The 26149-nt window shown below is 37.9% G+C and overlaps 1 protein-coding gene across 2 annotated transcripts; it reads right to left on the reverse strand.

Moving 5' to 3' along the window:
* Positions 1 to 814: 814 nt before the first annotated feature.
* Positions 815 to 24267, reverse strand: mtmr1b (myotubularin related protein 1b). 2 transcript variants are annotated; one of them, XM_060890817.1, is made up of 16 exons: positions 23859 to 24267; positions 23620 to 23719; positions 22061 to 22117; positions 19248 to 19323; positions 18226 to 18320; positions 17815 to 17922; positions 17614 to 17715; positions 17079 to 17162; positions 14709 to 14858; positions 13442 to 13630; positions 12511 to 12696; positions 11960 to 12166; positions 7243 to 7335; positions 3549 to 3662; positions 2564 to 2740; positions 815 to 2354 (listed from the first exon to the last, which is right to left on the reverse strand). In XM_060890817.1, exons 1-16 carry the CDS (start codon positions 23990 to 23992, stop codon positions 2205 to 2207), a joined length of 2022 nt encoding a protein of 673 aa, XP_060746800.1. In that variant the 5' UTR covers positions 23993 to 24267; the 3' UTR covers positions 815 to 2204. The 2 variants fall into 2 exon arrangements, with proteins under 2 accessions (XP_060746800.1, XP_060746801.1); XM_060890818.1 differs by lacking the exon at positions 22061 to 22117 and having other exon boundaries at positions 23859 to 24260.
* Positions 24268 to 26149: the final 1882 nt, after the last annotated feature.

Raw genomic sequence — 26149 nt, forward strand, 5'->3', positions numbered from 1 at the left:
CCAGTCAGGGGACTAAGTTGATCATGGCAGGACATTCATTTTCTGGTAGATTTTGATGCATGTTTCAGATCATTGTTCTGCTGGAAGATCCAACCGCTGATTTTTTTTTTTTGACAAAGGCTTTCAGGTGTTTATTAAATATTTGTTGATATTTGGTAGTCCATGATGTCATGTATCCTAACAAAAAGTCTAGGATGTCTGGCAGAAAAATAGCCCCAAAAAAATTAGTCCCCACAATAATTAACTGTGGTCATTCGTTTCCATATCTCTGTGTGTGCACCAAACCTACCCCTGGTTATTGGTTATAGCCAAACAGCTCTACAACCCAATCCCATTTGAAGCTCCAGTCTTGTAAGGAAAGAAGATGCTTGAGTTTGCTTTGTTTGTTTATGAGAGTAGGGTCTATTTTCTTGAAATGCTTCTAAAAAAACTTGATGTACATAACGTCAGATTTGTTGAATATCTGAGCCCAAGACACAACTAACTTCTGCAATTCTCCGGCTGTGATCCTTGTAGATTGTTTGGCCACTCAATGCATACTCTGCTCAGAGCGTTAAGGTAAGAGCAGTCATGACCTTTTCCAATTTGATTCATAACATTTCCAGTTGACTGGAATTTCTTAAATATTGCCCTGATGGTGGAAATGCGGTATATCCTTTAAGTTTGAGGTGATGCCCCCCATGGATTGGACATTGTCCACCGCATCCCACAGATTAATGGTCAGAAACCAGGACAACAGAGAAACTAGTTTCAGCTATGAGAGAGGATGACAAGAGACATGGATGGTGCTAAAAGAATGAACATAGTGAATGAATATAGTAAACCACTAGGATTTATTATATATGAAACATCTGTCAAACATTAATCTAATTACAATAGGCTAAATTAACAAGAAATACAAGGGGTGGCACCTGCCTTCTGACCTAGTGTATACAAACATTAAAAAGCAAACCTACATGGGGAAATGAACATCTGTGCAATCTCACCGGTTCTTAAACCTAGTACAGTATAAGGTGGAAGGCTAAACTAAATCACCCCAAAACCATGCGGTAAAATATGTTATGGTTTGAAAAGTCAAATTCCAAAAGGTAAGTTTGGTGGAAAAAACAAAATACCATACCCATGGTAGGTTACTGGAAATTTATTTTCCCTATTTCTTTTATAAAATGTTTCGAATTATATTTCACTTAATTCTGTATGTTGTAAGTTCACATTAAAGGTGAAAAGTTCTGATATGATTCATCTTCCATTCTTTTTTTTATTTAACAGGGGATTGTAGACTTTTTATATCAGTTGTAACTGAGCAAGGCTACAGGTGTTATAGTGGATATTGAGTGTATTTAACAGATACCATTTCGTTTGGTATACCACATCTTTAGCACTTTTAGTAACAGTTTATGTCATTATTAACAAGGTTGTCATATAATTAAGGTGGTATTATTAATATTGCTGCATAAAGCAAGATAATCAAAGCTGATTATTTCTGATTAATGCAAAGCTGAAGTGCTATATAAATTTTATTCTACAACATTTTAAGACTGAGAACATTTAAACTCTATTATTAATGTATAGTTATTAATAATTCGAACTGATGTATTTTATATTCATGTATAGTTACATTTAATACTATTAAATGTATGAAAAATATAAGATTCATACATTGATGTACATTGTCATTAACCGTTACATGGCATATAATCTACTTAATGAATCATATTTCTGTAAAGCTTTGTGATAATGACCATTTTTAAAAGCACGGCAATTAAAATTAAAAGTTACTTCCACCATCTCTTACGTAATAAACAGCTGTTCCCTCATGAGTCTTTTTTCTTTCTTATTAAGTTAATAAAATAGAAAAATATAGCTTGTCATATTACTGAAAAGAGGCACAAAGTCCTTTGTCTGAAAACCCTCCCATGGTAAAAAATATAAAGTTACAGTTTGTTCCTCCGACCATTACATAAACATCAATGAAAACTGTTAAAAAAAAAAAGTCTCTGTGCAAGTTCTTCCTAAAGAAATAGTAACGTATTAGAATGGGTGTGCTAATATAATCCTGCGAGTTGCTCTGCAGCGGCTACTGCTGTCAGCCACTAGAGCTGCTAGAACATTAATCAACACTTTCTGACAGAGGAATATCAAGCACTGGCAAACACTGTGGAATAAGGAGAATTACTGCTGAGTTGATCATGTCTCTGTGTGTTTCAGACAGTGGTTTGCATAGCTGTTCCCCCAAGCTCTGAAGATGAGGAGAGTGACGGAGATGAAGAGGCTTCTCTCTGGAGCTCCTTCACTCTTCTCTGCAGCTCTGTCTTCATAACTAGCAGTTCCTTTAGATGCTGGTGAATAGGCACCTGACAAAAAGAGTGATTTTACAATGTTTTAAAACTGTCAATGAAACATGTCATTTAAAGTAAAACATGGTAAACATTTGTCAATAGTGAGAAATGACACTAGCAAAATGCCCTGATACATTTTTTTATACTTTCTTTTAAATTCCTTTTATAAAAAGAAATAGTGTAACTAAGCCTATTTTGTGAAACATTTCCTATACAGTTCCCACCTGAGGCATCATTCGAGGGTTCCAGCGTACATAGTAACTCAACCAGAGTTCCAAGTGCCTGAGACTGGCCATCGGGTACAAAACATGATGTTCATAATTTAGATAAAGTGGGTTGGTGAAGTCCTCAGCCTGACTGTTTATGTATGACCACAGTGACACGGTCTTAGTAAACACCCCCTGGAGGGAGACAGAAATGCATTTCTTTTCATAAAGATATACTATAAAAATACATTATAAGATTGTGGACACTCGACCGTCACATCTGTATGAGGTTCTTCTCCAAACTGTTGCCACATAGATGGCACACAATTGTATATTTAAAAAAAGAAACTTTATTGACCCCACAGTGGGGAAATACACAAAAACATCTTTATATGCTGGAACGTTAAGATTTCCTTTCACTGGAACTAAAGGGCCCAGCATGATGAGGCTGTTATATATACTTTGAGATCCATAAAGTCTCCTGCACAGAGTGCTGACCTCAACCCCACTGAAGACCTCAGGGATGCACAGAAACACTGACTGTGCACCAGGTCTTGTTGTCGGACATCAGCAGGCAAAGCTTAGTCTGTGAATTTCCTAAAGACTGTGTTCTGTTGTGGTTATTCTTATAATGCACTAAAATCCCACATTATAGCAGCACCTTTACCAGCAATGTAAACAAACTGTTATTTTGCTGCATAAAAGTAATGATCTCTATTCATAGTCAATATATTTTTATACTGACAACTGTGTTGATACTGCAGCAACTGCATAACATTTTTTAATGTGACTATTGATATGTGTACCTCAAGACCTCACAAACCTGAAGCACTGAGTTTACAAAAGGAAAAGGGAAGAAACAGAAATCTGTATGTGAATTTTAAGATTCCTAGATTCCTAAATGCCTAGTTTAATCAAAGGGACCAAGTGTGTCCTAAAATATTCAATATTACCCAGAAAAAACTGAGAATTACTCTATTAAAACTATGAGTGTATTTCTTGCCTTTGAGGTTCGCTCCTGCTCGCTGTTGTAGAGGAAGGTCCCAAAGAGGCAGCTGTAGAGATGATCTAATATAGTAATGAGGAAAAGCTCATTGAACTCAAATGCTGAGGGAAACTGAGGAATGAGAGCAAAATAAACAATAAACAATCAAGGTGACAAATTCATGTGTTTAGGCACACATTTTATTTGGACTATAGTAATGCAGTGCAAATACAGCTTTGGCTATGTGCTTAAAAAACCCTCTTGTTTTATTATTAGTAGTAGTTGTAGTAGTATTTTAAGTATTAGTAGTAGCAGCAGCAATAGAAGTAGTATGCACTAAAATGTTTTGGGGATGTTATATTTTAAGCAGTAGTTCACCCAGAATTTAAGTATTATTGAAGTCTGCTTACACCCAAAAGCAAAAAGGGAGAAAATCACATTTAATGATTCACTTATGATTCCACAGAGACAGCATATAAGGCAACCTAATTATGTGCATGAAATATATGTTTGTGTACCAGTAAAAATCAACCCTGCAGCAATTATAACACTGGTATAACAATTGCAAAAAAAAAAAAATTATAAAATAATAATTACAAAAAAATTGTGATAAATAGAAATAAAGCTGGACAAGCGTGGTCATGGTGGAAAATATACTTCTGTAATTTTTGGGATGTAGTAAATATATCATCAGCATTGTGCCAACTTCCAAAGCATATACAGCAACATTAACTAGCATGCCAGTACAGCAATGGTGTTCATATTATTTAGGCATCTTCTTAAGTATCTAATCTTCGGTATCTATTCTCGTTTGAACATATATCATTTGTTTCTCACAGCTTTCAAAGGAATCTGCATTGTGGAGAAGGACACAGTACAGACCACACAGTACAGACCACAAAACATAAGTAAACAGCACCAGGCAGGCTGAGTTTCCTCTTGCTTTGAATATACTTCTGGCTCCGATGCAGCACCACTACATTCCAATAGAGGGCGGCAGCCATCAGATTGGTCGAGACTTTCAGCATTTCTGACTTAGGTTAATATTACAGACATTCATCTTATTATTACAGACACTAAAATAGAACGGAAAATATATGTGTTAAGTTTAATTTTGGAAATGAAAGCTTTTAATTCTGGCAATATTATCTCTAGTCTCACTACTTTATTAGGAACGCCTGTACACCTGTGCATGCATGTAATTATCAGCCAATCATGTGCCAGCAGTGAAATGAAAAAAATCATGCAGATACTTCTCAAAAGCTTCAGTCAATTTTCAGACCAAATATCAGACTGGAGGGGAAAAAAATGTGATCTCAATGATTGTGACAGTGACATGGTTATACAGTCATATGCAAAAGTTTAGGAACCCCTGACAATTTCCATGATTTTCTTTTATAAATATTTGTGTGTTTGGATCAGCAGTTTCATTTTGATCTATCAAATAACTGAAGGACATTGTAATATTTTAGTAGTGAAATGGGGTTTATTGGATTAACAGAACATGTGCAATATGCATCAAAACGAAATTAGACAGGTGCATAAATTTGGGCACCCTTGCCATTTTGGTGATTTGAATACCTGTAACTACTTAGCACTGATTAATTGGAACACACAATTGGTTTGGTGGCTCATTAAGCCTTGACCTTCATAGACAGGTGCATCCAATCATGAGAAAAGGTATTTAAGGCGGCCAATTGCAAGTTGTTGTTCTCTTTGTCTCTCCTCTGAAGAGTGGCAACATGGAGGCCTCAAAACAACTCTCAAATGACCTGAAAACAAAGTTATTGCAGAGATATAAGCTGTCAGTGTCCACTGTGAGGAACATAGTGAGGAAATGGAAGACCACACGCACAGTTCTTGTTAAGGCCAAAAGTGGCAGGCCACGTACAATATTGGAGAGGAAAAGGTGAAGGATGGTGAGAACGTTCAAAACCAGCCCACAGACCACCTCCAAAGACCTACAACATCAACTTGCTGCAGATGGTGTCACTGTGCATCATTCAACAATTCAGCGCACTTTGCACAAGGTGAAGCGGGAGAGTGATGCGAAAGAAGCCTTTTCTGCACACATGCCACAAACGGAATTGCTTAAGGTATGCAAACTCACATTTGGACAAGCCAGCTTCATTTTGGAATAAGGTGCTGTGGAGTGATGAAACAAAGATTGAGTTATGTGGTCATAACAAGGGGCATTATGCATGGTGGCAAAAGAACACAGCATTCCAAGAAAAACACTTGCTAAAACCCACAGTAAAATTTGGTGGAGGTTCCATCATGCTGTGGGGCTGTGAGGCCAGTGCCGGTACTGGGAATCTGGATAAAGTTGAGGGTTGCATGGATTCCACTCAATATCAGCAGATTCTTGAGAATAATGTTGAGGAATCAGTCACAGTTGAAGTTACGCCGAAGCTGGATATTTCAACAAGACAACAACCCAAAACACTGCTCAAAATCTACTTTTATGCAGAGGAACAAGTACAATGTTCTGGAATGGTCATCCCAGTCCCCAGACCTGAATATCATTGAACATCTGTGGGGTGATTTGAAGCGGGCTGTTCGTGCTCGGCAGCCATCAATCCTAACTGAACTGGAGATATTTTGTAAGGAGGAATGGTCCAAAATACATTCATCCAGAATCCATACACTCATTACAGGCTACAGGAAGCATCGAGAGGCTGATATTTCTGCTAAATTAGGCTCTACTATATATTGATGTGATTTTTCTGTTGGGGTGCCCAAATTTATGCACCTGTCTAATTTCGTTTTGATGCATATTGCACATTTTCTGTTAATCCAATAAACCTCATTTCACTACTGAAATATTACTGTGTCCTTCAGTTATTTGATAGATCAAAATGAAATTGCTGATCCAAATATTTATAAAAGAAAATCGTCAGCTTTGAGATTTTTTCGAAATTGTCAGGGGTTCCTAAACGTTTGCATACGACTGTAAGTGACAGATGGTCTGAGTATTTCACAGACTGCTGATCTGGGACTTCAGCGGTTTACCTCTACTGAATTCTGAAGTCCAAGGAGTGATTCTGAATGATTCGAGCTGACGGGAAGTGCATGCACATGCTAATAGAGTTTTAAGGATGATACTGATGATGTATTTCCACATATTGGATTCTTAAGACACACCTCCACTTGAAACAGCATACAACAAAGCTGTAAATTCTATTTTAAAGAGAGTATGAAAAGAGTATTTTAAAACTTCAAGGCTGAAGTTTTATTGTGCTTGATTATTATTGTGGACAGCGTTGAATTTATCTTTATTTGCTGGTCATACTGTTCATACTTATTTCAGTATACACGAATCCGCCTGCCCAATTTTCAATTTTATTAATGAGCAGGCAATATTAAGACTATATAATACTGTTTGCAATACAGTCTTCATTCGGCTTCAACAAGGATGATATGTCCATGAATTCTCTTATTGCATTGGAAGTTCTTTGATTAAAGGGCCATACACAGTTTACACAAAACTCTACAGGTCAAACTTCTTTGAGAACATCATAAATTCATAAGTTTCCATATAAAAATCCACGATAGCTTCAAATCCTACAGTTCCTCATTCACTGACATACATATTCACACACAGTACATATTTTGCACATCCTGGCTATTAAAGCATTTAAAGGTTATTTGGATCTTTTCAGCAGCTCATAAATCCTTCAGGGTACTTTGCATTAATGTAAAGTAAACTCACCTGTCTGGTCATTTGCCAAACACAGTCTATGAACTGCAAAAACAGAGGAGAACGCTCCGAGTTGGCGTGATTCTCATCACCATGTCCTACACGCTGAGGAGAAACAAACACACCGTTAGTGTACAACACCTCCAGATCCCCCAAATCCTGTCATCTTAGAGAGGAAGAAATAGATATTATTTTATATATGAGATAGATAGATATATAGAGAGATAGATAGAGAGATAGATAGAATATACTATACTATATAGCAGAGGTGGGAGTAAGTCACACATGTGCAAGTCACAAGTAAGTCAAGTCTTAACCTTCAAGTCCGAGCCAATTTTTGTGAGAGTCAAGTCAAGTCACTGCTTTATGTCAAGCAATTCAAGTCAAGTCGTAGCTTGAGTCAAGCAAGTCACTGGCAAGTCATACATTAAACAAAGTTAAATCTACAGTATTTATGGTATTTACAGTATTTAAAACTCTATGAGAGTTTTATTTGCAACAAAAAAGTTGCAAGAGTTGTGAATACAATAAAAATCTAAAAATGAATAAAAATCAAAACTACAAAACCTAAGATGTAAATGTAACTGAAATAAGGCCAACATAAAAGCATGAACAGTTTCAATATGCCTCAAACATGCCAGAAGGCCATGGAAAAGTATATATAAAAAAGTACAATGGTTTTTATTTTAATGGACATAGTATTCTTTTTTCCCCACTATGGAAGTGAATAGGGCTCATGAATGGTTTGGTTACAAACATTCCTTAAAATATCTTCCTCCGTGTTCATCAAAACAAAGAAATTTATACAGGTTTGTAACATCATGCGGGTGAGAAAATGATGACAGAATTAAAATTTTTTGGTGAACTATCCATTTAAATTGAATGTGTGTGCGTGTGCGTGCGAGACAAGAATATGGCTGTGCTTGCAACTCTGAGGTTTTTTATTTTTATATTTAGGGTTTACTAGAACCGCCGTACGTTGCATCATTGCCAAGTACAAGGAGACAAATTCTGTAAGAAACAAACCTGAGCGTGGTCGTAAGCGCAAGATTTCAAGAACCCTGGAGAGGAAAATAGTCAGAGATATCAGCAAGATGCCCCAGACATCTGCCAAGATGATTGTTGCTGACCTGGCCTCTTCTGGAGTTGATGTTTCAAGGAACACAGTTGTGAGGGCTCTTCATCGTGGTGGGCTTCAGGGCCATCGTCCCAGAAGAACCCCTTTACTCAAACAGCGGCACATCACAGCTAGACTGAGGTTTGCCCGTGAACATTTGAAAGGTAAAGATGAGTTTTGGGAGTCTGTGCTTTGGTCTGATGAGACTAAACTGGAACTGTTTGGGCACATGGATGTTGCTTATGTTTGGCGAAGAAAGGGTGAGGCCTTCAACCCTAAGAACACAGTTCCCACAGTTAAACATGGTGGTGGGAGCATCATGCTGTGGGGCTGTTTTGCAGCTTCAGGCACAGGGAGCCTTGTTCGGGTGCATGGCATCATGAAAAAAGAAAATTATGTTGACATTTTGAGGGATAATATGCAGAAATCTGCTCGTAGTCTAGCCTTAGGTCGTCGCTGGGTCTTCCAACAAGACAATGACCCAAAGCATACATCGAAATTGGTCCAACAGTTCCTGAAGGATACCAAAACAAAGGTCCTGGAGTGGCCCGCACAGAGCCCAGACCTCAATCCTATTGAGAATCTGTGGCGAGTGCTCAAAGTGAATGTCCATGCTCGGAAACCACGTAATTTGGACCAGCTGGAGCAATTTGCAATGGAAGAATGGGCTAAAATCCCTCAGGAAACCTGTGCCAACCTAGTAAAGAACTACTCTAAGAGGTTGTTGTCAGTTGTGGCTCAGAAAGGGTTCACTATTGACTATTCAGCCACAGCTCGCAACCTTGGGGTAACCATGGACAATCAACTGTCCTTTTCCTCTCATGTTGCTAATGTGACTCGCTCATGTCGGTTTCTTCTCTACAACATTAGAAGGATTCGACCATTTCTGTCCACACAGGCTGCTCAGGTACTTGTTCAGTCTCTTGTCATTTCTAGACTGGATTACTGCAATGCACTGCTGGCAGGTCTACCTATGAACGCAATCCGTCCTCTGCAAATGATCCAAAATGCAGCTGCCCGGCTTGTTTTCAACCTGCCAAAGTTCTCTCATACCACCCCGCTGCTGCGATCCCTCCACTGGCTTCCGGTAGCTGCACGCATCAGATTCAAAACACTGATGCTGGCCTACAAAGCCAAAAATGGACCAGCTCCCTCTTACCTCAAAGCCCTCATCACTCCTCGCACTGCACCCCGCACCCTCCGATCTACCAGCACTGCTCGACTGGTTCCACCATCTCTCAGGGTAAGAGGCAAGTATACTACAAGACTCTTCTCTGTACTGGCACCAAGGTGGTGGAACGAACTTCCCCTAGAGGTCCGGACAGCTGAGTCACTGGCTATTTTCAATACATAGTGGTTAAACCGAATAAGGGGACTGGATCCCCAAAATCCCGGTACCCAAAATAATTTTTGGTGTAGCGCCTTTAGTGATGTGCGGATCGATACTAAAGTATTGAATATTTACGATCCCAACATCCCCTGCTCTAGTATCGATTCTCATATAAAAAGATCGATATTTAAACTCAGTAATTCGGAGTGAGTGTTTATGTTATCATAAGTAACTTGCTGTCACCAGAAAAGTCTAATTATATCAAGTTAGGGGAAGGAACTACTTCTCCTTCCGCCAGTCAGGTGTGTGTGCACTGCGGCTTTGTGACGGAGCCGGCCGCTACAACCCTTTATTTTCCCGCTACGAAGACTGCAGACTGAAGAGCGACTATGGCTGAGTGCAAAAGGAGTCATGTCTGGCTGTATTTTAGCTGTAAAGACAGCAGTGACGCTGTGTGTGATGTGTGTGGAAAGACAGTGAAATACAGTGTAACACTACAAACCTTGCTAAACATCTGATGAAAAGTCATGAGTGAATATGATGATATAATGAAACGGCGGTCTGAGGAGGAGGTCCACGGCAAGAAGACGCAATATAAACGTTTATAAAAGACGAAAAGACGTTTATATACTGTAAACGTCTGTGCCCAAGACAGACTTCAATCAGTGAGTCATTTAGAAGCAGCGGCAGAAGTTATCCAGGTAGAGAGAGATAGCGTTATAGTCACGTTATCACTGACTGTGGGAATGTTATTCACGTCTATTAAGGCTTTAGTTTTTTAATGTTCAAGAGTTCCCCGGAATCCCAGCATTCTTACAAGTTAACAGAAAGCAGTTTGTTCAAATAGAAAATACTAGTGAAACATAGTAAGCTATCCTAATGAAATAAATGCAACGAGTAGCTTTGCTGAGATCAGTACTAAGAGTGTATTGAGAGAGGCTGCGACCACACACATTTATTTCCAGGTAGTGCCATCCTAAAAAAAGTTGGCGTTAAAGCTCAGAAAAAAGTTTTCTAAGTTAATTTTTGAATAGATCATTCATTTTTTGCACACATCATGAAAGAACAGCAAAAAGTGGATATGGAATATTTTGTGACAAGTTTGAGTCACATTTTTTTTATTTGTGTGTAATTTTCAACCTGTTTTACAAGTCTGAGATTTTCTTTATAATTAAATAATAAGAGAGTAGTTTATTTTCTTGTCATTATGCAGCTATAATTTGGAATTGGTAAGCCTACAGCCTACTTTTTTACTTTACGTTAAACTAGTTGTCATATCACACTACACATAAAATATGTAGAAAGTATTGGTATCGGCAATACCAGCCTGGGTATTACTTGGTATCAGATCGAATAGGAATTAAGGAATTAAGTGGTATTGCACATCACTAAGCGCCTTCCATGTTTCGTCACGACTGTTAAGGTTTATTAGTTAGTGCGCGCTCTCCCTCTGCTTGCCTGCTGCATCACGTGGTTAGATTACGCTCTTGCGTGCGTTCAAAAACAGATTTAAAAAAAAAAAAAAAAAAAAAAAGTTATTTCGAGTCATTTAACTCAAGTCACAAATAAGTCTCAAGTCTTGAATGTCAAGTCAAAGTCAAGTTGAGTCTTTTTTTAATATTTGTCAAGCAAGTCTCAAGTCTCAAATTTGCGACTTAAGTCTGACTCGAGTCAAGTCATATGACTCGAGTCCCCCATCTCTGCTATATAGTGTGTATATATAATTAATTCATTCATTTTCTACCGCTTATCCAAACTACCTCGGGTCACAGGGAGCCTGTGCCTGTCTCAGGCGTCATCGGGCATCAAGGCAGGATACACCCTGGACGGAGTGCCAACCCATCGCAGGGCACACACACACTCTCATTCACTCACGCAATCACACACTACGGACAATTTTCCAGAGATGCCAATCAACCTACCATGCATGTCTTTGGACCGGGGGAGGAAACCGGAGTACCCGGAGGAAACCCCCGAGGCACGGGGAGAACATGCAAACTCCACACACACAAGGCGGAGGCGGGAATCGAACCCCCAACCCTGGAGGTGTGAGGCGAACGTGCTACCCACTAAGCCACCGTGCCCCCTGTGTATATATAATATAATATAAAATATATATTAAATAAAAAGGTTTTAAATTTAGATATATACACATATATAAACACATATACACACATCCCCAAATCCAAATTTGAATTTAAAAAAACATTAATCAGATTTTTAGTAAATAACTCAAAAAAAACACAAAACAACCACATCTTAAGTAGGTGATTTCAACTCACTGAGGTGAAACGGTGTCCTAAACTGAGCCACTCCTTCTCCAGCAGCACCTGGAAGCCCCTCAGTGAGCGGTAATAAGAATCCAGCATCAGCATGGCCAGAGAGGTGAGCTGAGCTGTGCGGTCCCAGCCGTCACTGCAGTGCACCACCACTGAACTCTTCCCCGACTCGATTCTATCAGCTATCCGCACTGCACCAGCAAGCAACAGCTATTCACATGGGAAATTTCAATAATATTCACTTGTCTTGATTTTTTTTGATGATGTAGAATAATTAAGTGATCTGTCTAATGTTAAATTATGTGTGTCCCTACAGTGATGAGGTGTTATCACTGGGTTATGGTTAGGGTTAAGTCCTGAACCCTTGTGATAACTTTGATATGTGGCATAGGCTAGTTCAGAAAAGCAGCCTGGCAGTTTGGAACTCAATGAAGTAGAATAAAAGGTAACTTGAGGAAGATACCCACATGGTTACTCGGTTATGAAGTGAGGACTGTGGTCAGGATGGAAACAATCACACAGCTTACAAATGAATTTGTTCTAAACACCCTCACCCTGAGGTACTCAAGCCAATGTGTGGCATCCACAGAAGAGAACCACCGCTGTTCGTCAAAGGAAGGATACACCACCTCCTTCAGTTTGCGCAAGGACTCTCTTATGACGTGCATGTTAGGAATCTCCAGGAAGTTCAATTCTACATTGGGATAGAAACTCTCATTCTCATAGCCACCATCTTTGGCCTGTAAAAAAACACATTCATTCATTCATGTGGGCATTTTTTTCTAACTGCCATAATCCATTGTTTATTAAGAATAGCTATCATTAAAATAAATGCTTAGAGGGGAAAAAATTGCTATGCATTATTTTATCCAAGTATGAAAGCTCCAGAAAGCTTGACACTTCTTAAATTCACTTTATTACTGGAAGGCAATCCCCTCATGGCCACATTAGGCTTAGATATAAGGCAGAAAAAAGATCCATAGTCTCTGGGAAAGTAAAAACAACAAAACAGTGGGGAAAATATGCAGTGAGAAATTCTACCCAGCTGAAAACAAGTCATCTACACTTTGTTGCATTATTAAGCTAATTTGCTAAACCACTGTTGACTTCTTTAAACTACAAATACAGTATGTCTAGCCCTTCGACACCCTCCTTCTCTGATTTCTGGTTTCACAAAGAAATATGTTAACATATGGAATCAAATTATGTTTTTCGAGCAATTTAATAAGAACTAAAACTAAAAAACTAAGATATTAAGACTGAAAAACTGAACATGAATCTATTTAGCATATGTACTTTTAAACTTTCGGGGTCAACTGTTTATATTAAGACACTAAATATTTACTGAGATCTCAAGTTAAAGGTAGCTTTAAAACTGATTCCAGAACAAAACATTTCCAACTACATAAAAGGTCAATACATCATCCTCAGGATTCAACCAATTAAGATAAATCAATAATTCATTTACAACAACTCTGTGCTTACTTTGTTTGTGATTGCCACACTGCTTTGACGGGCATCAAAGATGCAGAGTTTGTGTGATTGGGCATTGGCATCAAGGATGGTCTGGAGGTATCGTTCATCTTCCTTACAGCGACGGTCTAAAGGGCCCACCTGTGGCTGACCGCACCGCACTATGGCTGCCTGACTCTCCGGATGGATCCATGAGAGTACCTGGGTATATAAAGATCATTTAAAATAAAATTTATACAACAAAATATCAATCATCATTCATTTACTAACTAATGAATCTTAGTTCCCTTCACTCATTCAATAACCATTCTGTGGAAACTCTAGAGACTGTTTTTTGTGTGTGTGTGTGTGTGTGTGTGTGTGTGTGTGTACCAAACAAAGTTTCCTTTTTATTCAGTTGGCCAATTTTATTGATCCTGTGACATAATGAAGGCTCAGATTCCTATTCTCAGCTCACACAAGGCTTCTGGGCTTAAAGAGTTTGCACCCCAAAAGTTTTGCTCGGTCTGCTTGAACCAGTCTATCCATTCTCCCACAAACAAAGTATTTCTGCCCACAGAGCACCTGCTCCCTGGATTTTTTGCACTGTTGTGTGTAAAATGCAGAGACTATAAGTGAAAATCATAGCAAATATTGTGAAATACTCAAACGAACCTGTCTGGCATAAACAACCATGTCAGAATCACAGAGCTTACAATTTCCCCATTCTGATGTGTAATGTGAACATGAATTGGACTGTTATCTGTAAATGATATGATTGGCTGATTTTAGAATCACATAAATTAGTAGTGCAGATATAAAGAGAGTAAACTGCTGCATGTCATATTCTCATCTCTTTAATATGTACATAAGGACTAGAGGGCAGCAGCTGAGGCTGAATTATCATCTGTACTTAAGTCACCATTCATTTTGATGTCACATGACACACTGATGAACCAGATACAAACTCGTTCATCCATCATTCAGTGTGGTCAAATCTGCAGTGATTTATAGCATTATGTTTTACACAGTTTTCTTTGTACTTGTAAACGTTAAAAGAAACAAATGACTAAATCTTCAGCTAAATGAGGTTTCAATGTCGATATATCATACATCATGACCACATCATTCATCATGATGATGTTTTTGCCATATTACCCATCTCTAATGTATGTATATCATTCTAAGTAAATATACTGACATTAAAATATACAGTTATTGAAGAAGCCACAAGGATTTCATCTACAAAATGTGTGAGCTAAAGAACTAGAATAACAGTGGTGTAGCAGATTGGACTCACAGGAACGCGGCGTTTGGCCCTGAAGACAGCGACTCTCCTGAGCTCATCCTCATTAATGCTAGAGGGCAGAACAAGCAGGGCTGGGTATGTCTCGCACAGCTCGTAATTGCTGTTAATCTTACTGATAAACCAGCTCTCATTGGGCAGACCCTGTATACAGCAAACAAACACACTGACTGGGTCATGATGTGATTTTCTGAACATACTTTAAAATTCTGACCAACCGAGGAATAATATACAGACTTTAGATGCTGTTCATGTTTACCTGATCCAATGCTATATGTATCATATATTACATTTTTGCCCACCTGTAAACATACTCTGTAATGAGCAAAGTACTACCTGTGCAGCCAGCTGAACCAGGAATTGAGGCCAGAAATAATCTATATTCATCATCATTCAGTGTTGATAGTTCATTAATGTTATTCACATTATATTTACATTTAGAGAGACTTACATTTCTCTCATTTATACAGCTGAGCAATTGAGGGTTAAGGGCCTTGCTCAGGGGCCCAGCAGTGGCAGCTTGGTGGCTCTGGGATTCGAGCTTAACCACTACCACACCCCCCGAAATGCCACTCAGTCATAGTGATACTCATTGTTCATAATGCTTGATGATCAGTACTGGATAAAATTTAGTTTCACCTCTGCATGGGTATACTTAATATCTGTTTGAAAGATTATCATCGAAACATGCAGTAAATTCACAATTTAAATAAAATTACAAAAACATGGATGACAAGGAATGGAAGTTGCTTTAGAGCATTCAGGCATAAAGCTAAAGAGAGAAACTGTCATGAAATGTTTTAATAAATAAAACAGAAAAATGGGCTGTTCTCTGACTCCAACTCAAGGCCATCAAAGGCACTGGCCTCATGGACACCCTCTGCCATTCTACTATAATAAATTTATACAATTAATAAAGCAGGTTTTACTGCTTTAAGTCAGATCAGTTAAACAATTTTTAACGTTAAAATATCTCTACCACATTAAAATACCTGCAATAGACTACCACACACCACAATCTCAGTAGGTTTGATAACCTGCATTAACAAAACCTTAACATCACTACACAAGTGGAAAAACACTGAATTTAAATTCAACTTTGAGAGAGAAAAGATTAGCGTGCCTCATTGACTTCTCTGGTGTCTGTTTTCTCCGTGAGCTCCAAAAAACATTCAAATAAACTGCATAGAACACAGCATGAGGTCAGATAACATTCTGTCAATTACTGTAGACATCTGTTATACTATATACTATAAAAACTGTCAACATTTATAAAAAAAAAAAAGAAAAAAAAAAGAAAAAAAAATGTAAAAAAAAAAAAATGTTTTTGAAATAGCATTTAAATATACTTATATAATTGTTTTTCAGATTTGAATCTAATAAAAATCTCAGGAATGGCCAAACAACTGAAAACACAATGCCCCACCATTTACTGGCAGAGGCATAATATGAAACCCAAAGAAATAAGAAACGAACAGCTAATATTCCTGATATATTTTGAATATTGAAAAAAATTGTTAAAAAGAAAAATGTATCCAAAATTCAAAAGATGAAACGTTATCCAGCAAAGGGTGCAAGCAGGTTATTTACAGAATGCAATTAGATGCCTTCTGATAAAGAGTGAGGATAAAAGCAGAATGCAAATATTATAGTAATGAATGGGATTCCTGTAAAACTCAAACTCCCACACAATACTTATGCATCATTTAGTAAATTAAACACTGACACTAATTACATTTCTTGTTAATATAAGTACGATCTGTTAGATTGTCCATGTACAGTAGGATCACAGTCTTTCACTATCAAAATAAAACAAGCTGTACATGTGTGTTCAGAGATGTGTACAGTGCTATATTCTTTCTGCAGGTGTTGATTAGGTTTTGCATGCGTTTGATATAACATCAATATTCTAAGAGCAGTTAACATTATTTTTACTAATTACGGTTTAATTTTTAAGACTGTGTCTTTAACCCTCCCACTCTCTTGCAATTCCCATCCTTGATAAAAGCGCTACAAGCATTTGTTAGTTTATTTTTTTCTTTATAATTCCCATTATTTTTGAATGCTGAAGTGATTAATATTTTGGCTGTTCTCCTGCTACTGAGGTTCCTGAGGTTTTTACTTGAAATATGTACCTTTTTTCACTGTAAATAATTTTTTTTATAATAAACATCTTCTGGTTAACTTGCTATTTGTAATTAGTATACTGTACAATAAGACTGGCCCAGTGGAGGGTACGAACTTTACACACTGCACCCTTATAAAGCCACCTGCAGCTGTGTGTGCTCCGAGGGGTTCAAATAAAAATAGCGTTAATAATCCACTTCTGTCAATAAATCTTTCTGGGTTGTTACATGCTTTTACCTGTCTTTTGTATTCAGCGACAGGATCATAAACCTTCCATCCATCTTCTGGAAACTTCTCAAGGTATCTGAATGCAAAGAGAGGCTGCAGGCCAAGAAAGCACAAGTTAGCACTAAAACTTTGATTTACTGCATATTTTCATAACACTGTGGGCAATATAGCTAAATTTTCTAGAGGAAAATCAGTCATGGAAAGCCAGCACAATTTTATAAAACAAATTAGTTATACGTGGCTTGTTCCTTGGTTAAATATATGTATATATACTTAATATAGCTGTTGGTTGGAGTTCTGGAAGTTGGTTTTAGCCTCAATTTAAATCAAAGTAATGAGTAAGCTAGCATGGTTTTACCTAATTAATCCTGATAAAGTCTGATACTGAAATATAGTCAGCAAACTATTACACTGTTTAACGTTTTAGTAACAATTTGCTTACTTCTTTCAGCAACCGTTCAACAACACAGGATAAAAACTCTTGGAAAAGCAATGGTAAACCATACTGATTAATGGGTTAGAAAACAACTACTGTGAACCTTACCAAGTCATGGGAGTGAGGGAATGCATACTTGGATAATATTTCAAAGATTTCCAACTTGCTCTGTCCTTGCTTTTTATAGGCAAATCTTAGGTTCCTCAAGTCCTTAAAGTGAACATGGAATTTTTTTTAGAAACAGTTCGTGTTAAATGAATGAGTCTAGATGTATACAAGTCAATGGAGAGAAGTAGGACTCTCTCTTACTTTGCAGACGATCTCTAGGGCTTCAGTGTTCTCTCCATGGCTTTGCACCCCGATAGTCTCCAAGCGGCTTATAGCTCCCAGGTTTACATCTAATACAAAAGGAGGATTCTAGCAGAAGTAGAATCTGATTTATATTTCCAGGTGTGTTACACATAAGAGCAGCCATCTCTATAGGTGTGTGGGTATTACACACACTAACAAACGACAAATTTAGATGCAGATAAATTTCACTGTTCTTTAGATCAAGTTTGCATTCTTAAAGTAGGATGTTTTATTTTAATGATTAACACACACAAGTCTAACCGCACAAACAAAAGCCAACAAGCAAAATACAAAAACAAATCTGTTGATTTCAGGTATTTAAACATGTTTGCAAACAAAGCTCATGATAAAGAGAAGGAAGGATCTTACTCGAGTGAGACTCTTGAAGTAAAGCTTGTAGTCTGTGATTGTCAATGTGCCACTCACCGCTCCAGAGAAAGGACAGATGTACATAACATTTTTTTCTGTGAAGAGAGTTTGTTTTTCATATGTTACAGATACTGTTAAAATGAATAACCAGCACCTGCCCACTTGATCTGAAATGACGCTCACCTCAGAAATCTAGGACTTGCAGGTACATGTCTACATATTTTTTATATATTTATCTATGTACATTTGATCAGATTAGGGAGAATATGACATATAAAAATATTTTTTAAACACTGGATGAATGTAACTTGTAAACGGTTGTGATGAACAAAAAATGTACAGACTCCAAATGGTGAGAGAATTTACAGAAATATACGTTAAAATCCATATATTTTTGGAAATTGACAAATGTATTATTATTTTAGCGATCTACCACCGTATACAGGAGATAAAATTCATTCATTCATTTATTCATTTTCTACCGCTTATCCGAACTACCTCGGGTCACGGGAGCCTGTGCCTATCTCAGGCGTCATTAGGCATCAAGGCAGGATGCACCCTGGACGGAGTGCCAACCCATCACAGGGCACACACACACTCTCATTCACTGAGGCAAATGTGCTAACCACTAATAACTGAGAAAAATACATTTCCTTTGGTGGTGAATTCTCAGTAATGAGCTAGATAGAAATCAAGTTTGTTTCTGTTTTGCAAAATTTCATGTGACTTGAAACAATATTTCTGGATACATTAAATAATAAACAATAAGATTTTTTTATTATTATTAAAAATTAGATTTTTCAGGAGTGTGAAAAATGTGATTTTAGAATTCAGCCAAAATACTTCATAGGCTTTGGGTCACAAGCAATAAATTAAAAAATTGTAACAAAATTGACCCAGCTCAAATACAATAACTTTGTCGATGTCCAATTTGTTATGGACTGGAGTATAACTGTTGATGAAAAGACATGATATTTAATGATATACATCATCAGTACCATCAGATTGCAACATTACCTTACCTATAGCTTTGATGGTCTCTCCAGGTACACGTGGAGCCTCCTCCAGCATTGCTTGTTTATTGCCATCCCTCAGTGCCTGACAATAAACACAGTAACACTATGACATGAGTACTTTTATTTTTATATTTTTTAACAAACTGTGACCACACTCTTGTAGTGTGAGTTAAATACTACAGAAAAAGAAGGCTAAGGGAACCACAGGTAAGTCATTCATGCAAAAAGACAAGAGCAATTAGTGAACTATGGAAGAGGTTGTAAAAAATACAGGGGCAATTCCAGTATAGTTGTAATATGACAATGTAACACATATGGACCAAGGAAATTGTTACTTGTTAAATCTCAAAGCTTAAAAATGAATGGCAGATGAAAGCAGTGGCTGCACAAGAATACTACACAGTGTTTCCCTTTACAGAGTAACACGGGCCCTGCCCAATGTCTGGAGGACAAAAATAAACAAGAAAAGAAGGCTATAATTTTGCCTATAAAAGGCTGTCAAAACCAAAGCTGTTTAAAGCAAAGAATCAGTTTACGTTTTTAAAGAGTATTTCAGGCTTATATGAGAAAAAAAATCTATAAAATTTAAATGGTAACAACAAAGAAGAGAAAATACAAAAGCAGTCTTCTGGGCACCAAGGACAAGATGCTGATTGCACAGAGGATTATAAAGAGTCTCTCATTACCTCCCTACACTGTCTTTGTCTTTCACACAGTTATGCAGTATTTCAAATGTTTGTTGACCTTATTGTTTCTGAATAGGAGAAAATTGTAAATGCACCACTATTGTACAACTTAAGAATGAAGATGCTACAAATAAAAAGTGGACATTTGGAAAAAAGACAATTCTAATGTGTAAACAAAAATATTTTGTACAGAATAGTATTATTATATATCAAGACCAAGAGGTGGGAGTATTACAGAACACATACAAGCATGTTATTAGAGGCTAGAGAATAATGAATGCACTACCAGAGAAGGATCCAAACCTAAGAAATGATAGAACTTTTAACTAGTTATATCTCAACACACATCTGATGATTTTTGTTACTTGCCAAATTGAAGGAACATCTCTGACAACACTCTTTGTCTTAAAAGGCTGAAGAGAATGCAGTCTTTCAATTCAATGTACAGCTGTGTGTCAAAGGGCAAAACTGTCACTACCATGAACAAAACAGTGCCTTGTTATTAAGAAGGCACTGGCTATTCTGATCAGCCTGGGTGACTAGGCTCATCAGCATTACGCAGCTGTTGCATGATTTTTACACTTTTACACAGTATGCAATGTCAAGCACCTACCAAGGCTCACTGATGCACGTGGGGACCGAAGGCAACCCCACCTGGCCTGATCCCTCAAAAAAGCTACTGTAGCACAAATTGCTGAAAAATTTAAAGGTGTCAAAACACAGTGCCTCACAGCTTGTTGTGTATGAGGCTATGTAACTGCAGAACAATCTCATTGTCCATGTTGTCCTCTGTCTTCCATTAAAATCTCCTAAAATAGGCAGGTGACCATCGGAACTGGACCATGAAGCAATAAAAGAAGGCGGCCTGGTCTAAACAATAATGATTTCTTTTACATCAGGTGGACAGCTGGGTGTGTGACACTCACCCATGTGTCAGCATTGCTTACCTGGGAGAAAGCTGACACGACTTTGGGAATTAGGCAGGTGGTCATGCTCTGGGCAGTGCTCTACTGGAAAACCTTGGCCCTGGCATTCATGTAGAAGTTAATTATACACCTACCTAAACACTGTTGCAAAACAAGTACACGTTTTCATAGCAATGGTTTTCCCTAAACTCAGTGATCACGTTCAACAAAATATATAATAGAAGAAAAAAAAAAAATCAGGAATGTTTTGAGGTATAGGACAAACAGCTCGTGGTGTTGAATTGGCCTCAAAATTCCACAGATCTCAATCTGATCAAGCATCTGTGGGATGTGCTGGACAAACAAGCTCAATCCATGGGGACCCCACCTCATAACCTACAAGACATAAAGGATCAGGTGCTGATGTCTTAGTTCCAGATACCACAGCACTCCTTCAGAAGGCTTGTGGAGTCCATGTCTCGGTGAGTCAGAGAAGCAGTATGAGGAGGACCTATACAATACTAGGTATTAATTTATAGGTAATAAAGTTACTATTGAAAGAGGACAAGGACAAACTCAAATAATCACTCTGTACAATTGTGGTGAGCAGAAAAGCATCTCAGAACACGCTAAAACTTGGTCACATCTGCAACAGCAATAAACCTTGTTGGGTTCCACCTCTGTCGGTCAAAAACACTGAAACAAGGAGTATGAAAATGCATTTAAAAAGTTGGAATTGCATGATGTAATGATCACATGGACCATTGGAGCAAACAGCTGATCTTACCAGGTAACCTTCTAAAACTCCATTAAAGTGTACCTTATAGAACTGAGGCACTTTTAAATATAAATGGTGACGGTCACATTTGTTCTTTACTGTTCACTGATCTTTACAATATATTTATATTTGTAAATTTTCATTTAATTATTTCCCTTCACAGAACTTCCCTAAACCTTACAACTACACTCTATAATGCCATTTTAATATGCCGTTCTTATTTTATTCTGTCTATTCATCGTGATTTATTATTATTATTATTTAAAGGCCATCTCTTTCTCTCCATACAATCTGTCTCTGTGGTGCCCAAATGTCCACAATGGGATTCAATTTATACCATAACAGCATATATTACACCAAAACCATATTTGTCTGGGGGGCACAGGGTACAACAAGCAAACAAACACACCCGCACACACAAAAACACACACATGCGCACACGCGACTTGCCAAGCAGAAGTCTTTATGCTGGCCATCGCTGTCCAAGAGAATTCCATCATCATAATCCTATATCAGAAAATGATAAGAAAATGCACAAAAATGAATTATGGACAGAGGAAGAGAAAAAAGAATAGAGGAGTTACAGAAACCAGTCCCCACTGCAGTCAGTGCTGTGACATGAGAACAATGAACAATTCATAGAGCTTTGCATAGAGAATTGCCAACTTACAGTTTAAGAACAAATTGAGGAACAGAATAGGAAATGTCACAAGAGACTGGAAAGTACTCAAGTTTTAATCTAGTAAAATACAAAACAAAATTTGAGGTTCTTCCTCTTCCTATGATAAAGATGATAAACAGAAGTACACACAAAGTGAAATAAAATGTATTACTGCAGAGAAAGCCTGGTCAAGAAATCCACCATTATCTAAATGTCTGGAGTTCTACTTACTGAGTCCAGGGTTATTTAGGGATGGAACACCACCAAATGTGACTCATTCTTTTCTTGTAACTTACCGCTAATAGCAAGTTGCGGGTGGACCGTGGAGTGATAATATCGAGGAGAACGTTAGGTCTTACACCAAAGAAACTTTCACATGAATACATTCACAGCTGCAGGGGAGTAAAAAATACGAAAATCTTGCTATATCTTAAATAAGCATTTACTAACCCCAAAAGGATATACATTAATTCTAAAGTTTTGAGGTAGCATATTTTCATGTTTCAGTGCATCCCCTTACACAGCAAGGTTTAAATATATATTAATTCTGTTTCCCACACTTACCCTCTTTATACCTGTGTATCTTATTCATTTTGCACTTTCATTCCATCTCCTTCTTTCCATTGCACTTTCCAAGTGTTTTGGCTCTGGTTTTCTAGTTTGCATCCTCATTTTAACCACACACATGTACATTGTTGTCAAATGCATGTAATCAGTTCATTGCACTTCACCACTCACTTGTGGTGTGTGGTTTCTTGTTTTTACGTAAGTCTCTTGAATTTTTTCTGAAGGCATGTGTGAGTCATGGATCAGTACTGGGAGGGGCAGGTAAATACTGTAAATATATATATGCACTGGATAATGAGTATCTCAGTCGTGGTTTGAGGCATAAAGTGGTTTCAGCAATGGGATTTATATGTATTTGATGTACATTTACACCTATATTTTGAGGTGTATATTCTGTACATAATATTGTAGTTGCAAATGTAAACAGGGTTTATGCTGCACTCTCGTCTCTTTTCTTCACTGTTTTTCCTACTTTATACTTTAATTATAACGGCTGTCTTTTTTTAAGAACCCATCTAACCTTTGGAAGATTTAAAAAAAATAAAAATAAATAAAAAATAGGAGTTTGAGTCCTTCAAAGTCCCCATTATAAACTCTGGCCTGGAAAAAATAAAATTCAATGCAATTTTGTAATGCCAGTGGTTTAACTGATATAAAAGAGAATAATGACAACTAATAAAATAGGAAGTTGTGAAGTGCAACACTAGATAGACTGCTATTTTGGTGGTGTTGGATACCTGGTGGATTTGTTAATGCATGTTTATGTGACTGTCCTGCTCACCTTATAGTCTCGAGCCTCTGAGGTCACGGCACCAGGATTTTGACTTGACATTGTGGCTGCAAATAGCTGTTTACACCATTCAACATGAGCACCTGTAGGACTGCAACACAAACAAAAGGAATAGCAACAAATATTATATGAAGATAGGGCAGTTAGAATTCATCTTTACAAATACTCCGTGACACCGAAACATCGTGTATTCACACTAACAGTGTTTAATGGGTTTAAAAAGCATTCACCTGTCTAAAGTCTCCGTGCTGGACCCGGTACTGCATGAACCCCGGAGGTTTCTGCCTGAGTTTGTGGCCGCCGCCGCCGCCGCCGCTGCCGCTTCTCTGTCGTTGTGTTCAGTATTCAGTGGGTTCGTGTCCATAACTCTTTTCCAAAGTGTCTACATGCGTTTCTAATTTCACTCTGTAAACCTTTCGCTTCTATATTCACCACTTTTTCGGACCGATTTCTCACATTTTCCTCCTTTCCTCAAAGTGCTGGAAGTCTTTCAAATCCCAAAAGTGTCGGTTCTCCGATTCCATGAATTGGTAATCGAGATTCGAAACCAAAGTTGGGTGTCGACTCCGCACAGAGGAACCTGTTCTAGCTCCAAGTAGGAGATTTGTGTGTGTAACAAATCGCCCTTTGCGTGTTTATTGGCAGTGTTGTTTTGTTTAGTTTTTTTCACAAAGAGCCAGGTAATCGTCAGGTTTATGTGCAGTCCCTAATAGCCAGTTAAGTTAATGAAGCTACAGTTAGTGGTATAAATTACATTGCTAACTAAACTGCATTTGTTTATCTGGATTGTTCAGATTAAATCAAGACCTCGGATACAGTACTTTAGTTTTCTTACTCTGTGCAAAACTGCAGAAGCTGACATGCAGATGGAATATAGGGAACGTTACGCTTTATTCAGACACGAAACGTTTTCGTCATCCTGCACAAGTGATTCTGGAATTCAACTCCATTTGCATGGAATCAAATCGGACTCGACTCGACATTGCCTCACGCCAGCGTCATCATACTGCGTATAACTACATTACCCAGGATGCAACGGGAGGCATTTCCGGTTTTTTTTTGTCGCATTCTACCTCGTAATTTTCATGGGAGACAACACGTAAAATGGGTGGATGGAGAAATCTGCGGTCTTTCTTACAGGCTCAACAAGCAGAGAAGGGGATGTAGAAGATTTATATCTGTACATGATCACATTACCCCAATCTATTATGTTCTGACCGATAAATATTTAAATTACTTTGGGAATCCATGTCATTTTAAATATAACACACACACAAACAAACTCATACATCACAAACTCACACACACAAACTCATACATCTCTCTCACACACACATACGCGTGTACACACAAACTCATACATCTCTCTCACACACACATACGCGTGTACACACAAACTCATACATATCACACACACACTCGTACATCACACACAAACTCATACATCACTTACACGCACACACACAAACTCATACATCTCTCTCACACACGTGCACACAAACTCGTACATCACGCACACACGCACGTGCACACCCAAACATACATCACACACAGACACAAACTCATACATCACTCACACACTCATACATCACACACACAAAATAATACAACACATGCACGCGCACACACACACACAAACTCATACATCACACACACAAAATAATACAACACACACAAACTCATACATCACTCACACACTCATACATCACACACACAAAATAATACAACACATGCACGCGCACACACACACACAAACTCATACATCACACACACAAAATAATACAACACACACAAACTCATACATCACTCACTGTCGAGTGTTTTTTCCAACTGTGCGCTTTCCCACACTTGAAGAGGATAGATCTGACTATTTGAATGATTAAACTGAAAATAAAATTCAAATAAATCAAATCACGCACACAAATTCATACATCACGCACACAAACTCATACATCACACACACAAACTCATACATCACACACACACAAACTCATACATCACACACACAAAAACTCATACATCACACACACAAACTCATACATCACACGCACAAACTCATACATCACACGCACAAACTCATACATCACACGCACAAACTCATACATCACACGCACAAACTCATACATCACACGCACAAACTCATACATCACACACAGAAACTCATACATCACACACACAAACTCATACATCACACACACAAACTCGTACATCACACACACAAACTCATACATCACACACACAATCTCATACATCACACGCACAAACTCATACATCACACGCACAAACTCATACATCACACGCACAAACTCATACATCACACGCACAAACTCATACATCACACACACAAACTCATACATCACACACAGAAACTCATACATCACACACACAAACTCATACATCACACACACAAACTCATACATCACACACACAAACTCATACATCACACACACAATCTCATACATCACACACACAAACTCATACATCACACGCACAAACTCATACATCACACGCACAAACTCAT

Source organism: Tachysurus vachellii, chromosome 17 (assembly GCF_030014155.1).
Source record: "Tachysurus vachellii isolate PV-2020 chromosome 17, HZAU_Pvac_v1, whole genome shotgun sequence".
NCBI classification, from domain to species: Eukaryota; Metazoa; Chordata; class Actinopteri; order Siluriformes; family Bagridae; genus Tachysurus; species Tachysurus vachellii.

What these genes read in the sequence shown, in the direction of transcription:
- mtmr1b (XM_060890817.1), bottom strand. Translation starts at nt 23,992, where the DNA reads ATGGACACGAACCCACTGAATACTGAACACAACGACAGAGAAGCGGCA. An exon ending in ACTTCAAGAGTCTCACTCGA is followed by an intron (nt 17,923 to 18,225) that starts GTAAGATCCTTC and finishes TACTTCTGCTAG; the next exon opens with AATCCTCCTTTTGTATTAGA. An exon ending in TCCCTCACTCCCATGACTTG is followed by an intron (nt 17,163 to 17,613) that starts GTAAGGTTCACA and finishes CTTGGCCTGCAG; the next exon opens with CCTCTCTTTGCATTCAGATA.